The sequence below is a fragment of the Agelaius tricolor genome, unplaced genomic scaffold (assembly GCF_023055355.1).
Source record: "Agelaius tricolor isolate 1412-34295 unplaced genomic scaffold, bAgeTri1.0.p SCAF_1, whole genome shotgun sequence".
In the NCBI taxonomy this organism is placed as follows: domain Eukaryota; kingdom Metazoa; phylum Chordata; class Aves; order Passeriformes; family Icteridae; genus Agelaius; species Agelaius tricolor.
In genome coordinates, this window is record NW_027269261.1 from 14,585,307 (window position 1) to 14,613,206 (window position 27,900).

Genomic DNA, 27,900 nt, shown 5'->3' on the forward strand with positions numbered 1-27,900 from the left:
AGCCGCTCTCGTTCCCTGCGCTTTGTCATCAGGCACCGCGCGGGGCACCTCACTACGGCGGCCGGGAGGGGGCGCGGGCCCGGCATGGCGGCGGTGGTGGTGGCGGCCGGGCGGGCGTGTGCCCGCGGCGCCCTCCGGGCGGCCTGGAGAGGTGATGGGGCAGCGGGGAGACGGGACAGCCTCCGCGGGGAGGGCAGCGGCCACCGGCACGGGCAGAGAGGCGGGGGGAATCCCCGCAGGGCGAGGGGAGCGCGCTCAGTGGGCACACACGGACATCCGTCCATGGGCACATCTGGGCATCCATGGGCACATCTGGGCATCCATGGGCAAATCCAGGCATCCATGGGCACACCCCCATCCATGGGCACATCCAGGCATCCGTGGGCACACACAGACATCTGTCCGTGGGCACACACGGACATCTCTCCATGGGCACATCCAGACATCCATGGGCACAGCCAGGCATCCGTGGGCACACACAGACATCTGTCTGTGGGCACACACAAACATCCATGGGCACACACGGACGTCTCTCCATGGGCACACCCCCATCCATGGGCACATCCAGACATCCATGGGCACACCCCCATCCATGGGCACATGGATCCTCTGCAGTCACTTTTTGAAACTCAAATGTATTATTTTTTAAAGTATACATAGAAGGAAGGGAAAACGCATCTTTATGTTCCACAGTCTTCTGAAAACTTTCTTGCCTTTCTTTTCTTCAGCCAAATCTAAGCAGTTAATGAATTTCAGGTCTCTTTTCATCCTCAGGGCAATCTGTAATGAAGTGGTGCCAAACTCTGATTGGAGCCTGAACTTTAAGAAGGGCTTAAAAACAGGCTGGTGGTTTTTCCTTAGTGAAGGAAAACATTTCCACAGTCTAGTCAGAAGAATATCCTTAAAAAACCCCAATAATTTATTGCAGGTTAACCAGGAAAAATAAAAGGCTGCAACTACTTCTTAATAATTCATTAAAATCACTCTATCAGCAAGATAGAGTGCCTTCTTCTCTTTGTGACATTTTCTGTTGCAATGTTTTCCCTCCCACATTCTGCTTTGCACTTCAAGACAAAAGGTTCAAGTCTGATTCCCTTTGAAAATCACTGGCTTCTCTTCCCATGCCTATATTTGCAGAAACCACAGCTTTAAGGAAGGAAATGTGCTGTCTATAAACACCTGTCTGTCTCTGTTCCCAGGGTTTGCTCCTGTGCCAGTGGGAGGGAGTTGCAGCTCCTACTCCAGCCTGGCATGGGCTCTCCAGACACGGTGCTCCCTCTCTGCCCCTTGGACTGGGACACTGGAGCACTGCAGGAAAAGCAGCTTCTTCAATACCTGTAAGTCCTGAGGTGGATAAAAATTATTAACTGTAACCATCAGGAGAGGGAAAGAAAACACTGCCTTGGAGAGACATGAAAATCTGTGTATGCTGACTTTTTTGTGTCTTCTGAGATTACAGTGGCAGCTGCAGGTGTTGACAGAAGTGTGTGCACAAAATCAATTTATCATCTTTTAATAGCGAACAAGGGTTTGCTTTGTGTCACAGTGACTCCATCTAATGTGTGTCATTGGATGGGAGGAGGAAGCCTCTGTTTCCTAGGCCTTTATTCAGAGTATAAATTGTGTGTTTATCTCCTAAATTAATTTTGAGCCACAGGCAAGGCCTGCTGTTCAAGCTGTGCTGCCTCAAAGGTGAAATTGCTGCAAGGATAACAACCCTGCAGATTGTCTGCTCTGGAGCAGTGTTTTCCTCAGCCCTGAAAGGAATGCTTGCCATAGCTGAGGAGTGATGGCTGTTTAAATTCACACTCAGGGCTGTGAGCTGAGGTACCTGGGGGCCTTTTTCACCTGCTTTGTGCTCCTTTATCCTGTCCCACAGGGGAAGAGAAGAAATGGTAAGGACACAGTCTCTGGCAGAGATAACTGCAGCAATTAGGGAGTCAAAATTTGATTGTTTCTGATCCATAGAATTTAAGAGCTCTGCAGAATCAGCCTCTCTTGGTGGTCTCTTCCCATTCTCAACACCTGGGTGCAGAATACTGCATTTGCTTTCTTTACATCTGCTCAAGAGAAGGGGTTAACCAGTCAGGCTGAGCTTGCTGCTCATCTTATCCAGTAAATTTTGACCATTGGCAGATTCCAAGTAATTGAGGGTGGAGAGGTCTCCGAAGGCTTTGGCAAGGCTGCAGTGTGAGCTGCAGGCTCTGCATGGAAAAGGCTTTCTAAGGTTGCCACCTGCAGGGAGAACTCATTCAGACAAGCAGCAACAAGATGAGAATATGTAAGAAGCCACCCTGTTGTTATTTTGTTTATCTTAAATTAAACATGTAGCACCACATGATTGCAGCATGATTAGGATTTGTAGGTTCGATTATTTCCTTAATTAGACTTGTATTCATACTCACAAGCTCTGGATGAGCTCTGTTTTACCAGGAGCTTTTCCAGATGTCTGGTTAAATGACTGAATTACAAATATTTGCTGTGATGGCATCCATGTTGTTTAGTAAAATTTGATATATTTAGGCAAACTACCTAAAACTATTGGCTTATTTAATGAGATGTAGCTACCTGGAAAAATGAAAGTGTACCTCTTTTATGTATGAAGCAGAGACAGTAGCCATGAGATTCAGAAGACTCAGGGTTTTGTATTTCAAAGTACAGTTAATCTAAGAACACTTTCTCTTACAGAAGTAAAAAGCAGAATCTTCACAATTCAAATGAAGTGGATACAAACAGTATAAATCACTCAAATCCTTAGCAGTGCAGTTCCTTCAGAAGTGGCAACATTTAAAATGCAGACATGACCATTTTATGTGGAGTAGCTGTCAAGTGAAATGTCAGCCAAATGACAGAGCTTTGTGCCTGGGAAGGGTGACTGGATTTGTCTCTCTCCTTAGTGAATGCTTAATGATCTTCCATCATTCCTTGGGCAATATCACCATGCTCTTGTTGGTAGGGTCATCTGTACCTTCAACATAACTATTATTTTTAATGGTTTGACTGGTTTAAAGAGAAGGAATTCATTTAAATAGGAGGAATTGCAATTACCCTTGGCATTTGTCTCTGATCCTTACCCAGGTAGCTCTCTCCTTCAACTCTGACACAAAAACATACACAGGGATTTATTCCTGTCCTGTGACATATTTCAGTGATTTTTTAATGAAATCATGTAAAATTATCTTCTTATTCCAACCTTATTCTTTCCCCTTTCCACCCTCCTGACCATGGGAAGGAGTTCAGTTTTCATTTACTGGTTTGGCTGTCTCCAATTTTCTTTGACCCCAGGAATCCAAAGCAGCATGATTTTCTCAACATCTGAGAAACATGATTTTCATAACATCTGTTATGTATCCAAGTGCATGTGAAATAAAGAGCTTTTGTTTGGTACTGGGACTATATGAAAATTAGACTGTCCAACTCACAGGTGATTCCATTATTTACCCTTGGGAGCCAGTCATGGTTTGGGTAGGAAGGACCTTAAAGAGCACCTTGTTCCAGAGGCACTTCTCTGACCTTTCTTACACCTTCCACTGCTCCTTGAGGCTGCTCCTTAATTACATTTTGTGCTATGTTTTTGTAGTCTTATGTGAGTTTTCTTTGGGATAAGTTGTTCATTTTGACAGCCATGTCTAACTCCATGATCAGAATTTAAAAATACTTACTTTTTCAATTTACAAAGAATTTTTCTTGAAATATGAGCATTCCAGATAAATAATTACAGAGCTGCCTCTTGTCATTATCAGTGGTACCATAAGAAGAGTTTTGATGTTTCAGCATTAAGGATGTAAAGAGTTACATCTCTACCACTGCTTTTTTTTAATTGCTTTTTCCTTTTACAAGAGAGTTGCCTGTATGTTGAAAAACAGTTAGTTATTTGCTTTTAGTCAAAAGAAAGGGGACTGAATGCCTTATAGTTAATTGCACCTGGAGAGGTACAATTCTTCTATTGGGTTTTGATTTGATTGGGTTATTTTTACAGTATTTATTTTGATGGTTTTATGATATTACTTTTCAAAGGCATTTAACCCGATTTTCATTTTGTTTTGAGGAACTGAACTAAACCAAAGGTGTTTAGTTTGCAGAAACCTCACTGAAATTTCTCTTCTCCATATCCATCTGGTGACACTGAGACATGATAGTTACTAAAAATAAAAAACTAAAACTTTAATATCAAAGCAACCTTCAAAAGGTAGTAGCATTTACAGCAACATATACTAACCACATTTAAGGTCCTTGTTTTTCATAAAATGTTATAAAGAAAAAAAATACAGTTTCTCAGTTGCTGGAATTGTAGCTGGATTTCTTCAGGGTTTGAATTGAGACTGACAATCAACCTGACAATCCCACGTCTGCAGCTTCTGCTGACATTGTGACAAATTGCCAGTTTTAGAAAATGTGAAACTCTAATCTGAGTGCACTGTGGAAGTGTGCTCAGGGCTTGCAGTTAAGTGGAGTTATTCCCTGTGTCAGTGTAGCACTGTGAATGCATCTTTTAGAATATTTTCCAGGTTTTGTTGTACTATCAGGATGCAAGTTTTGTTTCTGGATTTTGAGGAAACTTTCCCATTCTATCTTGGGGGGAAAATAATTAGACTATAGATGTCTTTTTGTGTCAACAAATTTGCAGACCCACCTAAACCAAAATTTTCATGCAATCCACATAATTGGAGCTTTTGCATTTTTTAACAATGTTATTAAATTACTATGAATAAATAGGTAGCCCCAAGAGCTTCAGACTTGTATTAATAAAATCAAACAGAGAAAGTTTGGTAGCAGATGAGGGTTTTTTCCCTGTTTCACTGTTGTGGAAATCCCTCTAGGAGTGAGAAGCAGAACTGAGCTTAAGTTTTCAGTGGAAACATACCCAGTATGTGCAGTTCTTACTTTTAACCTGTTAACTTTTATCTAAAACCATTTTTATATCTGTCCCATGGTAGTCATTCCTTGTGTGGCCTCATGTTGATTTTTGTGGTGTTGCTGTAGCCCTTGTCCTGGTGAGACATTTCCAGTGCCCAGATTCTGGCAGCTGGATGATGCTGCACCAGTTAATGCTGTGGGACTCAGCATTGCTGTCCAGACTGAACACTTCACAGTCCTCAGGGCTTCCCAGCTTTGTGGAAAGCCCTGGAGAGCTCACAGATGATGCCCTCAGAAGATGACATCTGCAGGGGCTGGAGGCAGAATGGCAAAGAGGAGAATGTATTTTGCTTAAGCAGCCCTGGTTTTTAATGGCCTCACCAGGGAGGGGGAGATTTTTGTCTCCTCATTATCTTCCAGCAGAACTCAGTATCAGATATCCATCATATGCTGCCATTTAACAAGACTGAGAGGTCACTTTTGAGAAAGGGTCTTTTTCTTTGAAGAAAGCAATGTTTTGAGTGTGGTGACTTAATTGAGAATAATCTGGCACTATATCTCATTTTTTATTGATCATATAGATCCATGCTTTTCTGCTCATGGGTTATACAGAAAATAAGAAACTGATGTCATATGATGGCTGACAGTGGCATTGCAGAGGTCAAGTGGCAAGAGCAGTTCTCATTTGGGATGGGCACACTGATGTTGATGAGTCTGCTGTAGAATCTCACATGTTAAAAGTGATCCCTCTGGTATTAGAATGCCATTGTTCCATTTTTCTCTCATTAATAAATCTCTTTGTATTTTCATCTGCAGAATATTCCCTTTTGAATCATGGAAGAGAGGATTCAACCTAGAGGAGTTAAGCATTTTCCATAAGTAACTTTACAAAGCCTGAGTAGGTCTTGGAATGAAAGACTTCATGTTTAAAGCTAAGAGGAAGATTCATTAGAAACATAACTCCTCAGGAATAACAGATGGTGTGAACTGAGTTGACAGGTTTTGAGCAGTGTATGAGTTCAGCTGAAGATGATTAGGGTGTATAAAGTCAAACTCCATCTTTGTTTTGGATGGTTCACTGCTGTTGTTTTGGAAGTAGGTTTTAATGTAATTGTGAGAATGACTGCAGCCACTCATAAGAATTGAGCTTGAAGTTGAATGTTAATACATGCAATTGGAAATGACATCTAAATTATTTGAGTCATGTTCAGCCACTGCATTGTGTTGTAGGTTTTGCTCTTAAGACAGCTGCTCTGTGTATGTTTTTTCCTAGCAGCTTTATCCTAAATGCTTTGTAGTTAAGGATATTGTTGTCAGGCACATTTTGTAAGATGCTGGAGAGAGAATATGACATCATAAGCTTAGATTTTTGGATCACTCGTTTTCCTAACCTAAGCTAATTAAATTGCAGTTCTTTGCCAAATCCTGGTTAGAGTGGTTGATGTAGCCTGCTCTGTGCCAGCCTCTGTCCTAGGAATCTTTGCAGTACACGTGGAAAGGGAGCTGAAAGCAGAAAGTTGTTTTTTGGAATGGTGTTTGTAGAGCAACAGAGAGATGTACATTCCTGCAGAAAATGGGAGACCAAGGCTGAAGTCCTTCAAATCAGGAAGTGTGTGGGTCTCCAGGTTCCAGATAAGTGTGTTAAACTTCTGGATTAAGTAAAAGGGGCAAATTAATGAAGTTAAAGGCCTGCATCCAAGAAGAAATGTCTCACTGTGGTCATTAAGCAGCTGTGTATAGACTGTAATTTATCATTAAATCTGTAGCAGCGCGTTCTCTGCTTGCTCACAATTCATATGCATGAAGCATTTTTTTCTAAATCCTGTTTTTGTTTGGAGATGGTGGCAATTGGTGTTTTCTAAGATTTCATCTGTTAATAAAAGTATGTATTCCAGGCTGAAACTTGGAAGAGAATATAAGTGGTGGAAAAGACCTTACTGAGCTCCTTAGGTAGTACAGCTGCACAAATGTAATGGTGTTAGTGGACAGCAGTGCACTGAGGCACTGTTTAATGTAAGTAGAAGTATGATTATTATAACAAGGTCTTTACTCTTTTTATTATGTCAATATTAATGTCTTTCTATCTCTGCTGCTGTGCTGCCACAAGCTATTTGTCACCAAAAACCTTAGGGAAAGATTACTTGTGTTGGAAAGAAGTGAGCCTACGTAGCTGTTTTACAAAATTGATTCTTTCTTCTCCTTTTATTCCCTTCAGTTTTCCAGTTTACTGCTCTTTGTCTTTCTTTGTGTGCTCAGCAAGCTGTGAACTCATCTTCCAGGAGACAAAGAAATCTGATTTTAATCTCAGTTAATGAGTATCTAGGATACTGGTTTCTGATGGGGCTTACAGCGAGTCTTTCAGTACTTTTGGTTTACTGAGGTGTGGCCAAATATTAATCTGATAATTACCTGTCTCATTCCAGCTATTCAGGGATAATATAAAAAGACAAAACCCAAATCCTTTCCAGAGTATTAGAAATACCTTTTGTGTAGATTAAGCAAAATGGAGTGATGTCACACAGACTGACTGTTCTTAGTGATCAGCTTGCAGGAAGCATGCTTTCAGCTGCGTTCAGTAGTGGATCTTTTTCTAGTCTATAAAATAAAATCTTATAGATTACACTTTTTCCCCCCACTCAGTAGCTCTGTGCTTTTGGGTGACTGACTAAAAATGTGTAGTGGCTTTTATGACTGGTTTTATTTTAGCTCTTGAGGAATGCATGCAACATCCTCTTTCACAAAGGCAAAATAAAATAAGCCCATAAATCTCAAAGACACTGCATATCTGCTGCAGTGTCTTCATTCCAGAGCATCTCCACAAGTGTGAAGGCAGTGCACTGGTCCTGCTGTCTGTCTGCAGTTATTTCCTCCAAATCATCCACTCCTTCTGCCTGTGTGTGTGCTCACTAATCACCTTGGTGCTTTGCTGCCAAGTCAGATTGACCTTTCTTACACACAGATTTTTATTTTCTCCAGTGGTGTGTTGTCGGTCTGTCACAAGCAATGTCCCCACCACTGCAATCCTCCTGATGACAGCCTATCCCTTTCACATCCCATTCTTGTCACTTTGTCTTAAAATCAGCGTGATACCTCCATCCTATAAAGAACTCTGCAGCCTGCAGGCTTCTGATGTGTTTCATTAAATGCAGCTGCTTTCCAAACACATGATGGTATTATTATAGACTGATGAGATGAACTGCACTTTGGGACCAAATGTGATGTTTTCATCTGGTTCTAATTTTGTCAGGATTTGTGCAGTGCTTGAGGCCAAAGCTTGACTTGGCCTGACCTGTTCTTCATGGATGTGTTGACATTGAATGCTCTCCTCTGGTGCAACACAATGTCCTTACTCTGTGACCTTTGCTACTTCCCTCTATTGGAATTAAAGTGATCTGATTGTATGTATATTTGGAGTGCAGCTCAAAAAGCAGGATTTTTTTGGCATATATTACCAGCTCCAGAACTGCTCTTTTCTCTTAGCTGCTTGTTGCTGCCCCTCTGCAGCCTCTTTTGTAGCTGTTTGACCCTTTGTAGGGTCACCCAAACTGCAGATTGAGGGACTGTTCCAGCTTAAAAATAGCCTTGCAAAGAAAAATGTAAGTACCTTTATTGTGATTCCATGTTTCCAGGCTAGCAGGATTATCATTTTTAAAAAAGAATTGCTAGTTACACAGTGTTTTCTGAATCAGCTAAGAAGCTTAACAGGATTGATGATCAGCATTCCACCTAATGGAACAGCCCCATAGTTAACTTAGCATGAATTTACTGAAAAACACATTACCTACTTACTTTGCTTTTTTTTCCCCCAAAAAAAAATTTGCACTACGGTGGTAATGCATTTTTATATAAGTTTTTGTTGGTTTTGGTGGGTTTTTTTCTTGTGTTTCCCCCACACACTTAGCTCACAGCTACGTGCATTGGTGTGTTGTAATCAGCTGGAAGGTTTTTAGTGGCTGACAGTTCAGACCCTGGTTTTAAGACATTTGATGCAGCTGCTGTTTGTGGGATTTTTTTTAACTTCCAAACCTCTGGACATTGGGGTTCACTTGAATGTCTAGAAAAGAGCATGTAATTTCAGACAAAAACTTGTATTTTACAGGGACTAAAACCTACCCAGGAGGCTTTTCAATTCTTGCCTCAGAGCATATAAGAAGTGGGATAAACTTTGCTGTTATCCATGGGCATTTGTGCTGGTCTGTAATACACAGATTTCCACTTGTCTGCAGTAGAGCCAAAATCCCTGTTACATCTTTTGCCTTGTTGAGCTGTTCATAGCCCATGTTTTTTGGGTATGTGGAAGCCACCCTGCTCTTGGCTGTCTTGAGGTAATATTATTTTGTAGCTCCCTGGACTTGCAGAGTCGTGTGTCCTTCCTTGTGTACTGAGCTTTGATTGCTGGATTCAGGATTCTCAAAAAGGAATCAGTTATGCTTCCTACTTGGAAAAAGATATTTGAGTGAATAGGTGTGTGTCAAACTTTTGGAAGAACCACCTTGACACCTTAAGCAAACTTAGTACAAAAATAAACCTGGGCACTCAGTGGCATCTCTGGGCATCTCACTGTGTTGTCAGCATGGCAGAGCTTGCCCAGTTCCAAAGCATTTTCCAGTCTGTGGGGCAGGATCTCTCAACCACATCATTCTGAAAATAATTAATTGCTGGTGGGAAGTGGTAGCGATTTTATGGTTATTTTAATTCCCCTGGTTGAAAGTTTTTACTGAGCTTTTTTGTCTGCTTTAAATAAATAAAATCAGTTTGTAATCAGAGAAGACAAGATTTACACTGCCCCTGGGTCAAGCACATAATAGCATTGGTCTGCAAACAGAACCTTGGTGATGCTGCTGCATTCTGGCTGGAGAGATGGGCAGGGAAGAACCTCCTGGAATTCCACAGGGGCCAGTGCAGGGTCCTGCAGCTGGGCAGGAACAGCCCCAGGCACCAGCACAGGCTGGGGTGCCCTGCTGGGCAGCAGCTCTGCACAGAAGGACCTGGGGGTGCTGCTGGACAAGGAGCTGTCCATGGGCCAGCCCTGCCCTGGGGACAAGAAGGCCAAGGGGACCCTGGGCTGCATCAGGAACTGCACTGGCAGCAGGGCAGGGAGGTGATCCTGCCCCTCTGCTCAGCCCTGGGGAGGCCAGTCTGGAGTGCTGGGTCCAGTTCTGGCATCCTCAGGACAAGGGAGACCTGGAGCTCCTGGAGAGGGTCCAGCAGAGGGGGACAGAGATGATGAAGGGACTGGAGCACCTCAGTTCTGAGGAGAGGCTGGGGGAGCTGGGGCTGCTCAGCCTGGAGAAGAGACACTGGGAGGAACCTCATCCATGTCTGTCAGTGCCTGCAGGGAGGGGCCAGAGCATGGACCAGGCTCTGTCCAGAGGCAGTGGGACAATGGGGCAGGAACTGAGGCTCAGGAAGTTCCACCTGAACATGAGGAAGAGCTTCCCTGTGCAGTGCCCGAGCACTGGGACAGATTGCCCAGAGGCTGTGGAGCCTCCCTCGCTGGGGATAGCCAAGAACCACCTGGACACCATCCTGTGCCCTGTGCTCTGGGATGGCCCTGCTTGAGCAGGGAGGTTGGAGCAGATGACCCACAGTGGGCCCTTCCAGCCTGACCCATCCTCTCTGATTCTGTGAAATATTATCTATGGCGTCTTTTCACAGAATCAGTTTCTTTTTGGTATAATTTTTTCTTTTGTTGGGTTTTTTGTTTGGGTTTTGTTGGGGTTTTTTTTGTCTAAGCTGCTGTGGTGTCCTGTATTGCCATCAGCTGGGTGAGCAGGAGTTTGCAGGTAATTACTGAATATGTTTCCTAAGTCCTGCTCTGCTGTGCTGGGTGAAGCCCCAAGGCAGTGCATGATCCTCGCCACAGCCATTGCCTGAGGAGGCCTGACAGAGCCAGAGCTCTGTGATGATGCTGTTGAAGTGTTTTGTATTCCTTTCTCCTTACATTCCCTTCCACTCACACAGGCAATATGGGAGACGTTATATTTTCAGTACTTGAGAAGAGCAGCAGGTTTATGTTTTGCCAGTTATTTTGTGTTTTGTGGCTTTTAAAGCAGGGTAGCCCCTGGATATTTTTAGGGGTGATTTAAGTTGACTGTCACTGATCAATGTCCTTGGATAAGTACTGCAAGGTATTGCTGCTCTGAGTTACTAATGAATAATTTTCTTTTCATGACCTGGAAATGAATACCATACTGGTTACTTGTCTTTAAATCAATTTTGAAAAGCCTTGTAAAAAACATGCCCTTGGGCCTCTCTCAGTGCAGTAATCAGGAGTAGAGACACATCTTTGCACCAAATACATATGCACAGAGTAGGAAATTACTTTCTTGGCAAGGCAGCAATGCTACAGTTTAAATTCCAGCAAAGCAAAGATCAAGCAGGTTTCAAGTTTGGGGTTGTTTTTTGTTCAGCTTCAGTTTCCAGTGTAAGCTGTACTTGAATATAACTTAAGTTTTGTTTTTCATTTCAGTGACAGCTGATCAGCTATGGAAAGGAGCTTTGGCAGAGACTGGCGTAGGAGTAAAGAAAGGAAGAGGGAAGAAAAAGAAGAAAAAGCTAAGGAAGAATCTCAATAGAGGCCAGGAGATTGGTGAAGGTAGATCACAAATACAAAGCTGAAGACACATCTTGATGTTTTTGTGTACAGTGCTTCTTGATTTCATAAGTGGACAAATTTATTTTCTGTGATGCCAGAACTGCTTGAGATATTTTTGTATTTAAACAAAAAAATCTTGATATGATTATTTAATGTTGGTTTTGCTTTTCCAGTTACAAATTCTGCATCATAGAATGCATTTGAAATATGTGAGAATTTTCCATTTTGTTGCATTTTTCCTGAGTGCAGAGTTGCAATTCTCACTTGGAGCAAAGCATAATTTTTCTCTGTTATTTCTAAGGACGTTCTGGTTTCCTCTGGCCTGGTCTTAATGCTCCTGTGCTGCAAACTGGGAAAGTGCAGGAAGTTTCCCAACGAAAAAAAGAAGAACGAGAGAGAATTCAGTCTGAAATCATTCAGCAGAGAGATACATTTGAGAAGAAAAAGAAAATAAAAATTAAGAGAGAGGGAGGATGGAGTGGAAAGTGCTGGGGAGGTGTCATTCTGGATCCTCCTGACCCTGGTCCCAATGGAGGTGAGAAAACCAATTATCTTCTGCCTCTCCCTTCGCCTTTCTGAGGGGAGACTTGGAGAAAGTGAGACCCAGACTTTTTCTGTGATTGAAAATTGGTTTTGTACTTTGTTCCAGGCCCACACACAAGCAAGCTAAATCAAAGAGCAGGTACTGCTCACACCAGTGATATCTGTTAAAACACTGCTTTATTTCCTGCAGCTGTTAGACTGTTCTGTTCCATTACAGACTGAATGATTTTATGTGGCATTACAGAGTACTCTGTTCTGTCAGACTGCTACAGGAGTCTTGAAGGATGGAAATGTTCTTCTGTGTCCACCATCAATTGTCTTGAGTATGAAGTATAGTCATGTTTTTTTTATAGTTTCTTAAAGGATCCTGTGGGATAAATCAATCTTGTTGAAATTCTAGTTCAAATAATGAAATAGGGTTAAAGATTATGTAGTTTGAATGTAGCTTTTAGAAGAAGCTGCAATAAATAACTACCATAATAACTATAAAAGTTATTTTTTATTTCCTAAGTAGTTCAATATAGTGAAGCTAGAGCTTTTACTTGTACAGCAGAGAGGTGACTTTTTTACAGTGCTGTTATTCAGACTACTAAAGATTCTACAGTAGCTTTAAAATTTAGAAACCTAATCTTTTTCAACTAATTAAACATGAAAAAGACTTGTCAGCTCTTGTTGGGCTGAGTTTTTATTGTGAAACTCTGCTTATTGACATCTTTCCTCCTTTATAGTAAGAGGAGCTAAGAAAAACAGGTGGTATTTTCTAGCACTGTTGCATTTCATTTTGTTACCCTAAAAGCAAATATTCTGTGGAAGGCAGTGATGGGACAATGGACTTGGCCAACTGTCACTGAATCTGTCAATGTAAAAATAGGAGATCTGAGAGATTAATTGCTCCAAATTCCTCATAAGTCAGTGGTGGAACATGGAACAAGTCAAGAAGTGCCATGGTTTTAATTCCATACTCTGAACACAAGACTGTGTTGAGTTTATCCCACTAAAAGAAGTGACAGCTGTTGTAAACAGTGTTTATGCATTTGTGAACTTTACCTTCTGGTGTTTTCCTTGATTTTTGCTTTTGGCTGGTACTACTGATATGGATTACTTGCATTAAAGTTGGCAGTGTGGAGCCTGTTCTAGTCAGATCAAGTTCTGCCAAAAAGAGGAAAGGGCACTGCAATCAAAATAGGAGAATGAAGCTGTCAGCCTGTATTATAAATGAGTTTGAGAAAAAGCAGTTTCTGGTTAGAATGCACTGGTTTCTTTTTAGTCTGCTAAAAATGTTGGGGATCTTCAGGCCCCCATAGTTCTTTCAGTTTCTTTCTTTTTATTCAGAGGATTAATGATTTTGCAGGGGAATTGGGACAATCCCTGTATGCAAAGCAATGTGAAGGTGATAGGAAGAGCAGACCTGAAACTGCCAAACCCAAAGAATCCTTTTGGCCTGAGACTGTGGCATGACTGGATTCCCTGGTGTCACTTCTTGTGCTAGCTAGGAGTGCAGAAGGAACAGTGTTTTCCACTTAGAAATCAAATTACTTTTCTCCCAGGTTTGCAGTATTTCTTCAGAACCTGAAGAGCTTCAGAGGGATCAGAGAGTGCCTGCTGGGATTCATATCCTTACTGTCAGCTAGAAATCTGCTTTGTGCAGCCTGACAGATCTCTGAACTGACAGATCTCTAAACTGTGCCAAGATGATCATGTTTATAAACATCTTGGAGGGTTTGTGTAGATAATAAACCAATGTTTGGTCAAGGACTGAGACCCCAGTCCTACGCCATTAAAGGCTTTTTTAAGCTTTCCTCCAAAATCTCACTGTAACAACACCAAGTAAAGGTTTTCTGTGTTATACTGAAATGCTCTTGTTCATGGGGTAAGTTGGAAAAGCAAGAGTTTGTAAGGACTATGGTTATTTGAAGTGGTCATATATTGTTTTGTTTCATGCAACCCCCTTCCCTTTCTGGAATTTCACAGACGTGTGGATACAGAAGTGCTTGCATTTCCACAGAATCATAGAATCAAAGAATAGGTTGAGTTGGAAGAAGCTTTTTACAGGTCATCTAGTCCAAACCCCAAATCTCTTTGAATCCCTGTTAATTATATGATAAAGGCTTCAGAATATTCTGAAAAATTTTGGATAATACTTTAGTCAAAATGGAAGTGACCCATCTGGTGATTTTAATGATTTATAGCTTTTGCTCTGTATATATGAAATATGAGGTTTATTTGGAGTTTTAGAACATTATTTAGGGAAGAAGGCAGTTTACACTGCTGGTTCAAATTATTCTAATCTTACCATTTCTACTTCTTGCTGAGACTGCTTTATAAATTACAGCTCCATAGAAGTTGTGTCCTTCTTAATTTGTACCACCTACAGGAGGGTGTGCTGATAGAGAAGGAACACAAGGAAATGTAACACCCTGTTTTTCTCCCTACAGAAACTTATGAAGATTTTGAAACAAGAGTCATTGAGGTAAGCATTGCAGATCTTTCCAGGGACTTTGAAGAATTATCACTACTTTACATTGACCTTGGAATTATTTACCAAGTCTTTGCTAAGTCTGTATTGTAGCAGTAGGAATCCATCTGGTTTTCTGTTTCAGCTGCACAACCTATGAGAAAGTGAGTTACCTAGTCTCTTCATTTGAGAGAGAAGGGCTAAGAGAAACATTTTCTTAACAAAATAGCCTGATTCACAACAGCTTCTTGTCTGAAAGTTAAAAGAATAACCAGGCAAGTCAGAAGCTGAGCTACCTGACAGCTGTACTCCAGAAAAGCATCTGAGGCTTCTCTCCTGTTCTGGTAATGTGCAAATGGGTTTCCTTGTCCTTGATTCTCTTTCTGCATTTTGCTGAGATGACCATCAGTTGGAATTCTATCCAGTGGCTTGAGTGTTTTCTGGATAAATCCAAATCTTTGCTTGTGGCAGTGAGTTTTGGTACCTCCTGAGATGTGGAAAACAGTGATGCTGTATTGTAATCTCAGTCTGGGTAATTAAAAATCATGAGTTGGTTTCTAGATGTCTGCTGTAAGGATAAAAAGCAAAGGATAAAAAGCAATGGATATAAATAAAAAGCAAGGTAAATTTAGACATAAAGAATGACTTGCAAATGGGAATTTGAATACTGGAATGGATTAGGAGTATATGGAATGTCTGTCATTGGAACTTTTTAAAAACAAGTTAGATAATCTGTCAGAAGGGATGGGGAGACAAAATCTGTGACCTGTTAACCCATTTTCATATCTCAGTGGGTTTTTGGAGTGGACTGGACCACACTATGGGCTTTGACTGATGCAGCAAAGACCATTTGGAGCACTTGGCCTTTAGCTGAGTCTGTGTTTGAAGGCCATTTGTAAAAATTGAATTGCACAGGAATTGGTTCTAAAAGAAGTGATTTTTGTTCCCAAGCCCTGCAGCTGGCAGTGCCTTCTGCTGCCTGAAGGGGCTCATGGCAGAGCAGAGGATGTTGGCTGCTGCTGTGCCATGTCACAGCTGGCTCTCACTTTGGGTGCCAGAGCAGGGGAGTTTGCCCTGCTGTAGTGGCAGAATTATTTACAAACAGCAGAGCTAAGTTGCTCTGCAGGGGTTCCATGTGCTGTAGAAATCTGTCTCAATGCTTTATTATATTTGAGTAATAAAAAAGCTTTTAGAAGCAGGCTGGGGCTCTGTTGTTACATGAGATTGCCACAGTTGTGAACTGAGAAAGTGGAATGGTTTTGCAGAAAAATAGCAGCAAAAATTCTCTGTTCAAAATCAGCAGTGAGCTCAAGATAATTGAGTCTTACAATTTTCTGATAACAAGTACGAGTTTTGAAATAAATAGATCATTTTAGCATTCCTGGCTTAAATAGGTGAGAGACATGCTGCTATTTCTGGATGTGTTTTCCATTATATTTGCCTTCACAACAGTACAGGAGATTAAATGTTTGCTGGGAAGTTGTGCTTCACAGCAAGAAACTCAGAACCATTTTTAAAGGACTGCCTCATGAACAAAAGTATAATAGGCCCTTTCTCTTGTGATTATGCTACTGAAAAGGCTGTGCTGTTTTGCTAAACAAAGAGAAATTGCTTATTAAAGTGTTTTCTTATAATGTAGGAACAGAAAAGCTGTAATTTGATTTCTCCTGACTGAAAAATAGAGTATAGACAAGCTCAGATTTTCATGTCAACTAGAACTAAAGTTATTGTAGAGAACTTGGGTTAACTTTTCTTACTTTCCCTGCCAGCCTAAGGCAACATTTCCAGTTCTACTCATATATTAGAGATAAGAACAATCTCTTTAAATAGAACTGATGGTAATGCTTAACTGGTGTTCTAACATAATATAATCACAGTAGTAATTAAAATCTACAGGTGCAGCTGACATGTGCCATTATTATTTTCACTTTAAGGCTTCATTTCATGTGTTATCAACCCTCAGATGAATTTTTCTTTTATTTTTCTCCAAAATGAACATAGTAACATAGAAAAAAAAAAAGTAGCCTACATGACATCCTGTGCTTTAATAGTAATTGCCTTGTAGTGCAATTAAAACTAGAAAGTGAGACCTTGTGCTCAGTGGGGCCTGAATGCACAGAGCATGAGGTTGGTGGCCCTCTGAGTCTCTCATTAAGGGGAGCTTTCTAAAGGAGAAGATAAAGTTATAAATAAAGCCCTTTGTAAAAAACAGATCTCAAAGGGGTTTTGTCCAATGCTGAAATTGCCTCCTACCAGTTGTGAAAACTGTGATCTTGGTGATCACTTGCTGGTTTGTTCATGGTTTGTCCATTGCCTGTTTCTGGTGAAGGCAACTTGAAGAATTTTGGGCAAGCCCGGCTCCATTTTAGCAGGGTCAGTGCAACCTTTCCAGGGTCAGAATAGATCTGGTTTTGAGCCAGATGGTTCAGGTATGGTACTAGCATTTTTAAATAAACCAACAAAAACAGTCAGAGGTTTGTGTTTGAGTGTTGAACTACAGAATGCAAAGTAGCAATAGGTGTTCTTGTCTCAGTCCATTTGGACCACTCAGATTTGCAGAGCAATATAACCTGTAAATGAAAGTTCAGTTCATGAGCTTGCTAGGCAGGAAAACAACCAACCACTCAATCCCATTTATACTGACTCATCTAGCACAGGAATTCATTAGTTCTTCACTTAATTCCTGAGGTTTCTAACTGAAAAGTTCCTAGTTCATAACTGATAACTGTGAGGAAAACAGTTGCCAAACCAACAGTCAGAGTGTTCCTCCTTCCTCCTCTGTTGTAGTGCAGGTGTGGCCCTGGGAGGCACCTCTGTCATTGATGTCACACAGCTTGGAAATGTCATCTGTGCCACTGCCACCAGTTAGGGGGCTCTGAGGAACTGCCAGAAACACAGCATGAAGGGATGGTGGCTGCAGGGGACAGAGAGCCCTGGGTGTCAGTGGCTGCTTGATGGCTTCTGCTCCTTCCTGGACATCTTGTTTGCCTTGTTGCTGTCACTTTGACATGAGGGAGCTGCTTCCCTGCCTGCATCAGGCCTTTTCTTTACTCAGCTTGGTAGACTTGTTACTTGTGACAAAGAGAATGTTCTTCATTGCACAGGCTAAACCGCTTTGTTTCTCTTCATAAGTCATTGGAAGTTGTTTTTGCAAAGAGGGCAAAAAAAAAAGGCTTGTGAGAAAGAAATGCTGCATGAATTACAGTGTCTGAGATCCATTGTTTGACAGCCTTGACTAAAAAATTATATGGTATAAAGGATACTCTTTGAGTAATAATTTACTTCTAATGAGATGTTGCCTCAGAAATACTTCTGGGGTATTTGTAGGCTCTAAATTTTGCTTTTAGAATACAGGGAAGTCTTCTGTTCCCTAGATGATGCTGACAGTGTCTTTAGAGTGGCAATGAAAATTTCAGACAGTTTTTAACATAGCACCTGAAGCTCCCTGTCCCAGGAAAACATGAGAGGTCAGAGCTGTGCACTATTTCTGATACTCTGGGAGTACTCAAAAGATTTTGGCCTGCCCTAAAAGTAGAGTTTAGGAATGCTATCCTCAACTGGTTCTGTTCAATAAATACTTGATGATTTTTATCTCTTACCTGTCAGGCTGTATGGAAGAAATAACTGACATTTGGAACACCCAGAAGCTTTTGAGTGACTTTGAATTGGGCATAATTATGGCCCATCCTTTGAAAAGGAGATAAAGCCATTGCAGATGCAGAGTGCCTGTGAGGGTGCATTACTGGGGGCTCAGTCCAAAGGATCTGTACTCAGCTGGGAGCTGTACTCTGAGGCCACACTGAGAGAGAGGAGAGAGAGGAGCAGGACAAGGTTATTAGTGCTGCTTGTGTTTGTGTGAGTGTTGTTATTTCTGTTGTGCTGGCTTGCAGGGCTCAGTGTGGCTTGCATCCCCATCTTTCTGTAAGGGTGCTTGGATGGGGAGAGCATCTCCTGCTCTGAGGGTGCAAGGTTAAGAACCATTTCAGTGTAAACACTGCAGCTGGGAGGTGTTCTGCCATTGTGGTACCAGTCTGCTCTACCCTTGGTGCACAGAGTGCTGATGGGCACGTGATGTAGCTTCCATGGCTTTGGCTTTTGTTAACAAGTTGATTTCTCAATTCTTTTAGGTAACTGGATTCCCAAACCTTTTAGCTGTGCCCCTGACCCTGTCTGGGCTCATTGGCATGGAAGTGCTTCTCTTTCAGCACTGCACCCTGCTCTCATTTTATCTCATTTCCCCTTGTACCTTGGAGAGCTGCTGGGACCAGAGGCTGCTGTCCCCTGAGGGGATCAGCCTGTGCAGACATTTCTCTGCATAACAGCAGCAGCAAAAGAGTGGCAGGGTCAGGAGTGTGGCCTAGAGGTGGCAGGTTCCTAGAAATCATGGCTAAAATAGGATTTCTAGAAAGGAGGGATTCCCAAGGGCAATAAAGTTGGCCAGTCATTCATTTGGCTTTTACAAAAACAAAACATCACAGGAAGTGTTGGATTTTGACCCTTTTTTTAACCAAGTGCAAGAGCTGAAAGCATAAGAATGTTTAGCAGCCTTTCTTTGAATGTAACTTGCTTCCACATTGTCATTTCTCCTCTTGATAGATGTTTGAGGTGGTTTCATTTTGGTTTTGAGGTGCTGCTCTTCCCTCAAGTCTAGAAAGAAAGCTGAGTTTGCAGCATTTCACCACTGGATGCTAGATACAAGAAGACAATTAATTTGAGGTACTCTGTGATTCAGGTTGAGCATGTGCTGCATCTGCTTTTGAAGTTTAAAACTTGGCTTTCAGTCTAACTTGAGTGGCAGTCTGATCATAGAGGTGGTTGTGCCTGGGTTTCAGTCACTTTTCAGAGTCTGTGCTGGTTGAAGAGTGGCACAGAAGCTCCTTGCATGTGTCTTTATTGCCACATTCTGGAAAGGGAGAGGAATAATCCATGAGGAGATTTCTACATCCTTTATTTTTGATGTGCTGATTCTATTTTTGTACAGATACCTACTGAGATTGGCAGCAGAAGATAAAAGTGTGTGCAAAGCAAAAATAGTATTCTCTTGATGCTCCTGGGGAGATGATTCTGCTTCACTCTCTTTTCTTCCATTATTATTTTGCATTTTCTCTAAATAGCCCATTTACACAGGCACTTTCATCTTATGGGGTGTGGCTTTTTGGCTTGTTCTTGTCAGCAATGAGTTTGAAGAAAGAAAAATAGCTTGGAATAAGCAATTGGCAAGGCTGATATTTCTTCAAAGTGCTCTCTAGAATGTGTGGGCACCTTGAATTAAACAGCATCTTTATTTTGATGAAAACAAGGTGAAATTTTTGAAACCCTAACCATAATCTGTACCTAGTGAATACACTGGAATTTTGGGGGGGGTTGTTGGTTTCAGGTTGTTTTTTTTTATTTGGATTTCTTATGGTGAATTTTAGTAAGAATGTTTAAACCATGACCAAGTATTTTCTAATAATCTACTTTCAGATGCATAGCACTACAAGCAGATCAGCTTACTGATGAATTACATATAGGGAAAAGGATTTTTATATATGCTATGTATTATCTTTTGATACTTGGTATATAATTCATGTACTACATACAGCATATAAACTGTATGTCTGTATTTAAATAAACATTTAGTGCAATATATAAACAAAACCAAGGGAGCTAGAACAGATGGACAAAGGATCTCAGGTTGTTGTCCCAAAATTGGGTTCTCTCACCCAAGAGAACAAGTGCAAGAGAACAAGTGCAAGAAGTCAGTGCACACACAATGGAGCCATTTGATTTATTTATAGTTCTGCTCCAACAGGGGTGCTGTGGGTAAAGCTAGCACACTGAAAGCCAAAAATACAAACATATTTATCCAGTTTGATTATTTACAGTTCTGCATCATGAATCTACATCACTGCTTGGCTAAGCTGCTCCTTGCTTAGCTGGCTCTCACCTGGATTTAAGGGTACGGCACATTCTGAATTCCTGTTTGGTGTTAGGGGTCCCCACTCACAGGCAGGTAGCCTCAGCCTCAGAGCTGTGGTTTGCACATCCAAATGAGCCAGGTTCACCAAAGGAAAAACTCTGAAGTATTTCTAAACCCCAGCAGACCAAAGCTGGTTTGGGCTGACATGTAACCAGTCTCCTCCCCTTATCTCATCATTTTAGTGACCTTTTGCCACATTCTGCATTCTCTAGGTCAGGTTGTCCTTCCTTTTCCCAGAATATGCTCTCCCTCCCACATGTACATCCGTCTCTTGTCCACTTTGGGATGTATTGAACCATCTAAGGTGGGGGCTGTAAAGCAGTGACTTGCTGATAGAATCATGCTGATAGAATCATGGAATATTCTGACTTGGAAGAGACCCATCAGGATCACTGAGTCCAGCTCCTGGCCCTGCACAGAACAGCCCAAGGATCACAGCAAGTGCCCCAGATTGTTGTCCAAACACTGCCTGAGCTCTGTCAGGCTTGGTGCTGTGAGCACTGCCCTGGGGAGCCTGTTGCAGGGCCCAAGCACCCTCTGGGTGAAAAGGTTTTTCCTGATATCCAAACTAAAGCTCCCCTGACAGAGCTTCAGGCTATTTCCTTCTTCTTCCCCTCTCTTAAATGGAATCTCCTTTTCAGCAGCTGTTATCTCTGTAATGAGACTGCCTTCTGCAGCATGCAAGTAGATTTTAGTCCTAAATTCTAATTCATGTAGAGCAACAACAGACCTTGAGCAATTCCTGAGAGTGCTTCTAAATTAGGTTAAAATATGAGGTGGGGCACTTCAATATTGGTGTCACTTTTTCAATATTAGTGTTACTTTCCATTTCTTTCCCATGTTTTCTCATCATGCTTGAAATCACCCATAAAGCTGGCAGCATTAGAGCATTATCTGTTGTGCAGCTGAACACAACAGAGGGGTTACTTTCATGAAAGGTAACTTTCATGAGGTAACTTTCTCTCTGAGTGTGGATTTTTAACAACCTTTATGTATTTAATGCCTTGAAGCCAGTGTCCCACTGCAGTTGCTACCCATTGACAAAGACAGTATAGATTTTTTAAGTGTACACTACAGACCTCCAGTACCTTTTTTTGGCAAACTTGACTCTCTTTAAAAAAAATTTAAAAAAAGAAAAACTAACAAAACCCAACCCATTTGGACTATGGGCAATAACAGGAAACTTTGTATGGTTGTTTTTTTTTTCTTCAGGTGAGAAATGTGTTTTGTATGAAGGCAAAGGAAGGCAGAAAAAAATCAGTCCGTGCCTTAGTGGCTGTTGGGAATGGTAAAGGGGCTGCAGGTATGTATGTATTTATTGTATGTATGTATTTATTGTATGTAAGTATTTATTGTATGTATGTATGTATTTATTGTATGTATGTATTTATTGTATGTATGTAATTATTGTATGAACAAGGTAACATCTGATGATGGAATGTTTTGTGGCAGCTTTTGTAAGACAGCTGTGTTCATGGTCAGCCAGAGTTTTGCTGAACTTTGCTTCTGTGGAAGATTCAAGGCCTTGTGTGTTCCTCCAGCTGGATTTTGCTTGCACTCTTCCTGCCTCTTCTTTGGAAAGCTTCTTCATGGAATGTGTTATCACTGTAATCCAGATGTCCTAAATGATGGGACTGAAGTTGTCCCAGGCTTTTTTTCTTCATTCCCTTCTTTATTTTTAAACAGAGTGGACTTTCTTTTGTCTGGAGCAGTCATCACTACTCAATTGTTTGAAACAAAGTTTGGTCAAACACACAAAAACAGCTTAAGCCTTATTATTTGGTTTTTTCCTTTGACAACAAGCAGTTGGCATCCACATGTAGGTGTTCATAACTCCTTAACTGTTTGTCTCTGTGATTTTCTCTGAGCCACTTTTTGAGTATGGTCTGTGCAATGGAGTGGAAATTTAAATGCTAAACTTGGCTGTGAAGTTCTTTGGTTTTTTCCAGTTTTCTTTCTGAAGATCATCTGCATCATCTGTTTTTCAGCAATAAAATGCCTCTTTCTGTCTTGCAGGTTTTGCCATAGGGAAGGCAGGTGACAGGACAAACGCTTTAAGGAAAGTATGTTGATTGAATTTTTTTTACTTTATGACAATTACAAATAATTCATACCTACACTTTTGGGTTTTTCCCCCAATAATCAGTATAATTCACAGTCTTTGCAAAGGAGTAAATCCATGTGTTTGCTTTGCCTGTCTTGATACAGATAATCATAGAATGATTTAGGTTAGAAATGCCCTTTAAGATCACCCAGTCCAGCTGTTGATCTAACACTGCCAAGTCTCCCAGCAGCCTCAGTGCCCTGTCTGCACATCTTCCAAACACCTCCAGGGATGGTGACTGAGCCACTCCACTGGCAGCCTGGTCCAGTGCTTGGTAACCCCTGCAGGGGAGAAATTTTTCCCATCTAAACCTCCACTGGCACAACTTGAGGCAATTTCCTCTCATCCCATCCCTTGCTACTTGGGAAAAGAGACCAACCCCCACCTCACTTGGGTCTCCTTTCAGGTGTCTGTAGGGAGCAGTAAGGTCTCCCCTGAGCCTCCTGTTCTCCAGACCAAACATCTTCATTTCCACAGAGTTTAGATGTGGCAAATCTGTTTTCCTAAGTTGTTTTTCTCTTTCTTTTTTTATATCTAATTAACTGAATAATGGTAAATTGCAAATGCTTAGCAGAAGAATTCAAGGGGGAAAATGTTTTCTGCTTTTGTTCCCTAGGCAAAGAATAAAGCAATAAGCTCCTTACACTTTATAGAGCTGTATCAGAACCACACAAGTAAGTATTATTCTCTCAATGTAAGCACTGAATATGCCAGCAAAAACTGGTTGCAACTACTTGGAAAGCATAAAAAAAATGTTAAATCAAGTTTTTCTGGTCTGATGCATTGTATTATAATTCTTGACAACCTGGTCTAGTTGCAGGTTTCTGTGCTCATTGTGGAGGGGTTGGACCAGCTGACCTTTAAAAGGTTCCTTCCAACCCAAACAATTCCATGGTGCTGTGCTTAAAATTTGGATACCTCATGCATAGTATTTCAGGCTCTTAATAGCAAGATTAGATCTTTCTGGCACAGTTTAAGTTAAGGGAGTCAGATACTGTCAGGGCATTTTTCTTTACAGTGAATTCCTGTGCTTTTCCCCTTACTGTGTCAGAGGAGGTGACTCCCTGTGACTCAGTCCATGTGTGCTGACCCAGCAGGCAGGGAGAACCTGGGCTGGAGGGTCAGCCTGATGTTTCCTGGTAGTTTTTTGTTAGTATTCTCTATGGAAAATCCAAGAATGCTGATGCCTGTGGGGAAATCTTAGGTTAAAAAGTAGATTATTAAAAAAATATGAGTAAAACTGTGTCATGTGAGCTCAGGTCAAAACTAAATGTGGCTCACTGGAGGCACACCTACTTTTCAACAGTATTCACAGGTATCTCAGCATTCATAATCTATTCCAGAAATGTACCTAGACTAATCATCCTCTTTAAAGAAATCAGGGGAGAATAAAACCAACTTCACAGTTCAGAAAAAGGAAGGCACTAACTAAAGCTTTTCTAGAAAGAAGAATTTATCTATAATACCTTTTTCCCCCCCTCCAGTTTACCATGACATTTCTGTGAAATTTAAAAGGACAAAAATCCGCATGAAGAAACAAAACAAAGGTAATTAAAGAAGTTTAAATTTTGAATTTTTCATGATTACTGACTGGTATTTATTTGATGAACTTATGTAGTGTCTAGTCTACCATGTTTTAAATGTTGAAAATCATCAATCATTTTTCTTTAGAAATACCTACTGTTGCTGCCATGGCTTTGCTCTTGCAAATTGGGATTTGTCCCTTTTACACTGGTGGGAGCTCTCTCACTCTTCCTAAGTGTAATTCCTTCAGTCCTAAATTACCTGGGTATGGACTCTGGTCCTGCTCCAGCCACTGGTGGGTTTGTGTAGAGCTGTAAGTTCTCACACCCCTCCCACTCCAGGTCTCTCTTCCTTTACAGCCTTGGTGGTTGTGTAGACAGTTTGATCTTCCTGGAAGTGGCACCTGAAGATTCATGAGAGCTCATCAGTTAGGGGGGTGTTTTTTTCTTTTCTTTGTCTCTTTGGGTTTCTTTCAGATCTGTGTCTCTGTATATTTTGTTTCTGGATTCGCCTTTTTCCCTCAGTTTCCTAATTGGCAAGGTCTCCAATCAGATAACCTCACTAAAATAAACATTCTAGCCCTTTTCTGTAGCTTTCCAGCCATTTGGTCCCCAGGATTTATTTCTTTTTTGTGTCCTTTACTCAGCAGCAGCAAGACTGTCCTGCAGTTTTTAAAGATCACTAGGGCTAGGCCATGTGAAACAAAGCTCTCTGGATCAAAAGTAGACTCTTCAAAAAAATATCTCCTCCATTAAAACCTGGCAGGTGTAAGAAACCATCTGCAATTAATGCCAGTGTAGTACAGTTATGCATTGGAGCTGATAAAATCTCCATCTCTGTGATGGAGAGGGATGCAGGTCACACACAAACCTCTGTGTTTGTGGATTTTGAAATATGTTTGTCTTTCCTTCACTCTGTGCCACTAAAATTATGACAAAGTCCAACTCATTCCAATTGCTGGGCCAGGCAAAGGGAAGTGGTGCCTCTGCACAGCCCCTGGAGCCATTTTCAACATCTAATGTGTTCTACCATGCTGGGTAACAAAAACAACAAAGAAGACATCTCAGTGCTCTCTTCTGAGTAAATTGTGTGCTTATAAATAATCACACAGTGCTCATTTATGTTTTTCCCCCCAGGGTATGGTCTGCACTGCCACCGAGCCATTATCACCCTCTGCAGGCTAATTGGCATTAAGGACATGTATGCCAAGGTCACTGGATCCAAAAACTTGATTAACATCACCAGAGCTCTCTTTAGGGGCTTGACCCTACAGGTGGGTACACTCCCAGTGCCCATTAGGTATGGGCACAGGAGGGGATGGATGTTGTAATGGTTTGTGGGCAAACAGTTTATATTCCAGGCTTAAAATGAGGTGATCTTACAAACAAAATCAGCAAAGGTGGTCATTCCTCAGCAGTTTTATTGAGTTGTCCAGTCAGGAAGAGCTGTGTGTAACTCTGCCTGTTCCACAGCCAGGTGTCTGCAGGGGACATCTGAATTCCTGAGCTTTCATTTGGTGGGGATTTGGTGACTACTGAAAAATCCTGGGCAGAGGCAATTGTGGGCCATGTGTGGCTGCTGCTGATTGTTTGTGCTCCAAGTTCTCATTGAGCAAGGACTGAAGCCCCAGCTGCTTCTATTGCTGCTGTAATTGAGATCTCTGAATTCAGCCAGGGAGGTGGTGGTGTTCCCTCCACTTCTGAGTGCTCACAGTGGAGATGTCTCTGTCTGAGCCAGCTGCCTGGAATTGATGGAGAAGCTCCAACATGCAGCATTATATCCTTTGAACAGCAGCCTCAGGATGAGTCAGCCCTCTGGAAATTCGTGGTTATCTCCCTTGTTTGCAGTTTTGGTGGCTGCCAAGATTTAGCTGCTTCCATTGCCAATACAGCCCTGAGAGCTGTAGCTGTCAAATCTGTCACCCTGTCCTGGCCAATGTCATCAGTTCAGCCTCAGGAGGTGAGGGGGTTGTGATCCTCTTTGCCTGCTGGGAGTCACAGATCTCCCAGCTTAGCAATACCTCAGGGCAGTCACACTTGGGGAAGTCTGGCATTGTATTTTTAATTAATGTCTCTGAGAATCTTCCACAGAACAAACAGAAGAAAGGTTTGCTGTATAAATTACTACTTTTGGAGTTATGTACTTTATATGTTTTCTTCACTGCCCTGAGAAGGAAAACTTTCCTGTCACCTGTAAACATTTACTCTGTAAAATCTTAATGAGATCAAAACACCTTGTAGGCAAGGGACAGGTGTAATTGAAAATAATGTTACATTCATATCTTTATGAGTGTACCTTTATGTTAGTTAATGCCACCTGTCTGGGCAGTAACAGGCACTTTTCTGTTACCAAAGCAAAATTTATATCCACATAAAGACGTAAAGATGTTCCTGCCAACAGGCATGTTTATGAGCAGGGTATGTCTTTCCAGAAGCAGGTTCCTCTGGGATGACACTGCAGGGCTGATCAGTGTACCTGAGGTCTGGCTATCTGAATTGTTGCCCTGTAAGATAAACCTGACAAGGCATTTCATTTACACAGTGCTTTAACTGTTTATTAGGAAATGACTTTTTGGGGCCTTTTTCCCCTGTCCCACATCCTGTGTAGGTTTTGGCCTGAAGTAAAGCCTCACAGTTTTCATCCTGGTTTTGGTTGTCCTTTCCCTGTCCTGCTGCCAGGAGACTCACCAGCAGCTGGCAGACCAGAAGAGCCTCTACGTGGTGGAGTTCCGGGAGGAGCAGGGCCCCCTGCCCATCGTGGTGGCCCTGCCCCAGGGGCCTGTCCGTGAGGAGCCCGAGCCTGAGGATGAGGTTCCCAACACAAAGCTGGAGTGGAGGGAGGTGAAGGAAGCCCAGGGAATGCTGAAATCCCCCTGGGCTGGTGTCAGACGGGCAGCGTGCTGACAGCTTCGGGCCCGCCGTGGTGTCTCCAGCTCAGAGCAGCTGGGAAAGCCTGGCTCAAGACAAGGCTGTCTGGGTTTGAGTTCCAGGGAGGGCAGCAGGAGCTCTCTCGTGCCATCCACATCACTGCTGCCATCCAGGAGCACTGTTTGCTTTCCCACAATTCCCCTGAGCCTGTCCAGGTGGGAAAGTTCAGATGGAAGCAGTCAGAGAACGAGTCTTGGGCTTCAAGCATGCATTTACTCCACTCCAGAGATGGTTTGTCCATGTTTCTTTCACAAGCTCTTGGGAAACTGTTGAAAATACAAGATTGTGAAAGCAATAAAGAATCATCAAAGTGGGTTTAGTTTGGGTTTGTTTGGGTCTTTTTTGTTGTTGTTGTTGCTACATGCTGGTGTCTGGGAGATGCTGAGGCAAGCAGCAGCAGTGGGGGCTCATGTGCAGCCTGTGTCCCTCTGCCCAGGCTCAGGAGCTCAGTTCTGTGCCTCCCAGTCTCTGAGTGCCTGTCATGGCATTTCTCCAAATGCCAAAAGATGCTTGGGCCACCTCTTTTGTTAGTATGGGAGAAAATACCTTAGAAATCCTTCAAGACCAGCCTGGGAATTTACATTTGGAGTTCTGATTTTAAAGACATTTAGGAGTAATGTTTTACACTGATTTCAGTGCAGGTTTCTAAAGACAGCAGTTGTGTATATACAGACAGGTAGGGTGGATTTAGTTGAGTTTTATCTCACTCTTGCAATAAAAATTCTATTTCCAAGGCCATGCCTGCTGAGCAGTGGGATGAAGGTTTTTTCCCTGTTTGCCAGGAAAAAAAAATACCTTTAATACCTCAGTCGAAATATACTTTCAATAGGGATTTCCAGGTGTTCAGGTTGCAAAGTTTCTTGTCCTAGCACATCAAGATGCTGTTGGGGAATGTGTGCTCACCTTCAGCTGGTATCTCTGCTGTTGAGC

The 27,900-nt window shown here is 41.9% G+C and overlaps 1 protein-coding gene across 1 annotated transcript; it reads left to right on the forward strand.

Annotated features, from left to right (window-relative positions):
* The first annotated feature begins 35 nt into the window (after positions 1-35).
* Positions 36-27,289, forward strand: MRPS5 (mitochondrial ribosomal protein S5). The gene is made up of 11 exons (XM_071424189.1): positions 36-151; positions 1,200-1,337; positions 11,330-11,455; positions 11,757-11,990; positions 14,434-14,468; positions 21,628-21,718; positions 22,432-22,478; positions 23,136-23,193; positions 24,004-24,066; positions 25,180-25,316; positions 26,722-27,289. Exons 1-11 carry the CDS (start codon positions 85-87, stop codon positions 26,944-26,946), a joined length of 1,221 nt encoding a protein of 406 aa, XP_071280290.1. The 5' UTR covers positions 36-84; the 3' UTR covers positions 26,947-27,289.
* Positions 27,290-27,900: the final 611 nt, after the last annotated feature.

Excerpts from the sequence above, each read along its gene's own strand:
- MRPS5 (XM_071424189.1), top strand. The coding sequence starts at position 85 with ATGGCGGCGGTGGTGGTGGCGGCCGGGCGGGCGTGTGCCCGCGGCGCC. Across the intron at positions 23,194-24,003 it reads GCTGTATCAGAACCACACAA|TTTACCATGACATTTCTGTG; the intron begins GTAAGTATTATT and ends CCCCCCCTCCAG. Across the intron at positions 24,067-25,179 it reads CATGAAGAAACAAAACAAAG|GGTATGGTCTGCACTGCCAC; the intron begins GTAATTAAAGAA and ends TTTTCCCCCCAG.